This window comes from Trypanosoma cruzi, genomic scaffold (assembly GCF_000209065.1).
Source record: "Trypanosoma cruzi strain CL Brener 1047053516743 genomic scaffold, whole genome shotgun sequence".
In the NCBI taxonomy this organism is placed as follows: domain Eukaryota; phylum Euglenozoa; class Kinetoplastea; order Trypanosomatida; family Trypanosomatidae; genus Trypanosoma; species Trypanosoma cruzi.
In genome coordinates this window covers 111,240-114,018 of record NW_001849432.1, presented here as the reverse complement: position 1 = coordinate 114,018, position 2,779 = coordinate 111,240, and the positions used below count along the sequence as shown (strand labels likewise).

General features: G+C 47.9%; 2 protein-coding genes across 2 annotated transcripts, besides 8 other annotated features; both read left to right on the top strand.

The window, feature by feature from the left end:
• Tc00.1047053457251.10 (3-oxo-5-alpha-steroid 4-dehydrogenase, putative) lies at positions 1-792 on the top strand (the record flags this gene model as incomplete). Its single annotated transcript, XM_797722.1, has 1 exon — positions 1-792. A coding segment is annotated over one exon (792 nt), but the record flags the coding sequence as incomplete, so codon positions are not given.
• Positions 1-2,779: a sequence feature (heterozygous, non-Esmeraldo-like haplotype).
• Positions 896-926: a microsatellite.
• Positions 983-1,009: a sequence feature (AT_rich).
• Positions 1,017-1,038: a sequence feature (AT_rich).
• Positions 1,192-1,230: a sequence feature (GA-rich).
• Positions 1,443-1,475: a sequence feature (A-rich).
• Positions 1,955-1,994: a microsatellite.
• Positions 2,031-2,057: a microsatellite.
• Positions 2,347-2,779, top strand: Tc00.1047053457251.19 (hypothetical protein, conserved; the record flags this gene model as incomplete). The annotated part of the gene is made up of 1 exon (XM_797723.1): positions 2,347-2,779. A coding segment is annotated over one exon (433 nt), but the record flags the coding sequence as incomplete, so codon positions are not given.

Genomic DNA, 2,779 nt, shown 5'->3' with positions numbered 1-2,779 from the left:
CGTAAATGCTTCAAGGTGGCGGCAGGCAGCGGCAACGCGGAGAATGGGCAGCTGCAACATGTCACACTGGTGGACAAGCAACCGCTGAGGGAGCAGGGCGTAAAGGAGGGAGGGAAGATTATTTACAAGGACTTGGGGCCGCAGGTGGGTTACCGCACGGTGTTCATCGTGGAGTACGCAGGGCCACTCGCCATCATGCTCGGCTACGCCGCGCGCCCGTCCTTCATATACGGCAGCAACATCACGAGAGGATACGGCTACACACAAAAACTTTTTATCTCCCTCTTTGCCGCGCACTTCGTGAAGCGGGAGCTGGAGAGTTTGTTTGTGCACAAATTCTCGCACGCAACGATGCCACGCCGCAACATCATACGAAACTGCGTGTACTACTGGAGCTTTGCCCTCTTTATTGGCTATGTGCTGTGCCACCCGAAGTACACGGAGCCGTCGTCGCGCGTTCTTGTGAACGCCTCGGCAGCCGCCATGGTGGTCTTTGAGCTGCTAAACTTTGCTGTGCATAAGCAACTGAGTGGCATGCGCCGGGGTGATGGTGACACGGCCCGCAGTGTACCACATGGCGTTCTGTTCTCCCTTGTCTCCTGCCCGAACTACACGTTTGAGGTGCTCTCATGGGTCGCCTTCTCCCTCGGCACGAGCCTGTTGTCATCGTGGTTCTTTACCCTTGCCGGCTTTGTGCAGATGGCGGAGTGGGCGGTGAAGAAGCACAAGGGCTACGTGAATTCTGATCCAAAGGTGAAGCGCAGGAAATGCATGGTGCCGTTTCTCTTCTAAGCAACGTGGGGGAGAGGGGGATGGGGAAAAATGGAGTATTATTCTCTCCCTCCATTGCAAAACTCGAAAAAAAAGGGAGAGGAAAGAGAATAGAGGAATAGAGTAATAATAATAATAATAATAATAATAATAATTGAAGATAAGTACACAGCCACAGAAACAGAAGAGAAAGAAAACGGCTGTACAGAAGAATTATTATTTATTTATTTTTTATTATGAGGCACATAAATATATATTTATATATATGTGCATGTGTAGTGTGGGGTTTACTGAGCGCCTTGTGGTGACGTGGTATGCATGTGCACCACGGACATTTACACCATTGCATCGCCCTTAGTGTATGTGTATGTGTCTGTCATGTGTGCGCGTGCATATGCATTCGCTGATAATAACGAAATCAAGGAGAGAAAAAAAGAAAAGAAGAAAGAAAGAAAAAAACATGTCATTCTTCTAACTGAAAGAACCGGCACCGGTCATTACTTCCCATGTTTCCCCTAATCGTCACTCCTGCGGAAATGAAGTAAAGAAATGGCAGGTGTTGCGATCTATATATATACATATGAACGGACACGTATACAAATGCGCACAAAGGCTGTGGGAAATCACACGGGAGGAGGCAGTGGCATAAATAATGTCTAGAATGAAGGAGGAAAAAAAGAAAAGAAAAAGGAAAAAAAAAGAAACTACACATATCGATCTATCTTTATATATATATATATATACTGCCTGATTTAATGGCTGGCAGCAAAGCGTAAGAGTATGACCATCGCAATGGGGGCACGTCAAAAGCCAGGGCCTATTTAACGCATGAACTATTGGTCACTTTTCTGGTGACGGGATAGTTGTTGTTTCTTAAAAAAAAAAAAAAAAGAAACAAGCCCATATATATGTACACGTTGACTTAACGACTGTCTCATTGTGTGCCTCTCTGTGTGATTGACTAGCTGCTTGTTTCCAGAAAGAAAACGAAAGAAAAAGAAAAGAAAAAGGCGGGTCGGCAAAACCGAGAGGTTCTACCGAAACAAAAGGAACACAAGAAGAAAACGTAAGACAAAAAAAAAAGGGAAAATTATTTTTAGTACTTATAAATCCGTGCGAAGAGGAATAAGAAAAGGGTGGGTTGGTGGGGATGGCAGGGAAAGGAAGGAAATGAGCATCTTCATTTTTTTTTTGTTTGTTTGTTTCCTCTTTTTTTTTTTTTTCCTGTTGCTACCATAACCCCATTCTTCTTTTTTCTCTTTATTTATTTATTTATTTATTTATTTTGTTTTCGTGCTTATGGGGAAAAAGGATTTGCTGAGCAAAGACGCTCCTCTCTTTTGAATGTGTGCATGAAAAAGGGAAATGGAGGGGGAGGAGTGTGGCGGAGTTGTGTTTTTGTGTGTGAATTGGCCGGCTGCTCTCTCAATGTCTGCTCTTTCCTCCCATCCAACACGTCCCCTTGACAACTTCGCGGTGGGGGAGTTTCCGTTGTTTTTTTCTTTTCTGGAGGGAGGAAGGGGGGGTGGCTCCGTGTAGGGATTGCGGTGGTGGTAGCACGTCCTCACGCATGCAATGGGGACGGTGACTGGCGAGCTGCAGGGCGATGCGTTTCTCCGTGCCAATTTGGAGTACTTGGCGTCGCTGGAACCACCGGCCATTTGTCCGGTGTTGCCGCGGCTCCCAGGGGGATCGGGTCTCCTGCCGGACGACTTTCAGTTACCCCCGACGGCAACAGCGGGCGAAGCTGCGTCGATTATCCTGCAGGTGAATGCTGTGGAGGACGTTTCTCTTCCGATGGCGCAGCGATTAAGGGCCATGGCACCACCCGCAACAGCGGCGGTGCAGGACAATGAGACGGAACTCCCCACGGCGGTGGGAGACGAGGCGCAGCAGATTTCAGTGGATGAAGTGCTGCGTTCTATGGAAAGTGACGAGCCCGCGTCGCAGCGACGTGGACGTCGTCAGCGTTTGCTTCGGCTAACCCTTACCGACGGCTTCACGAGGG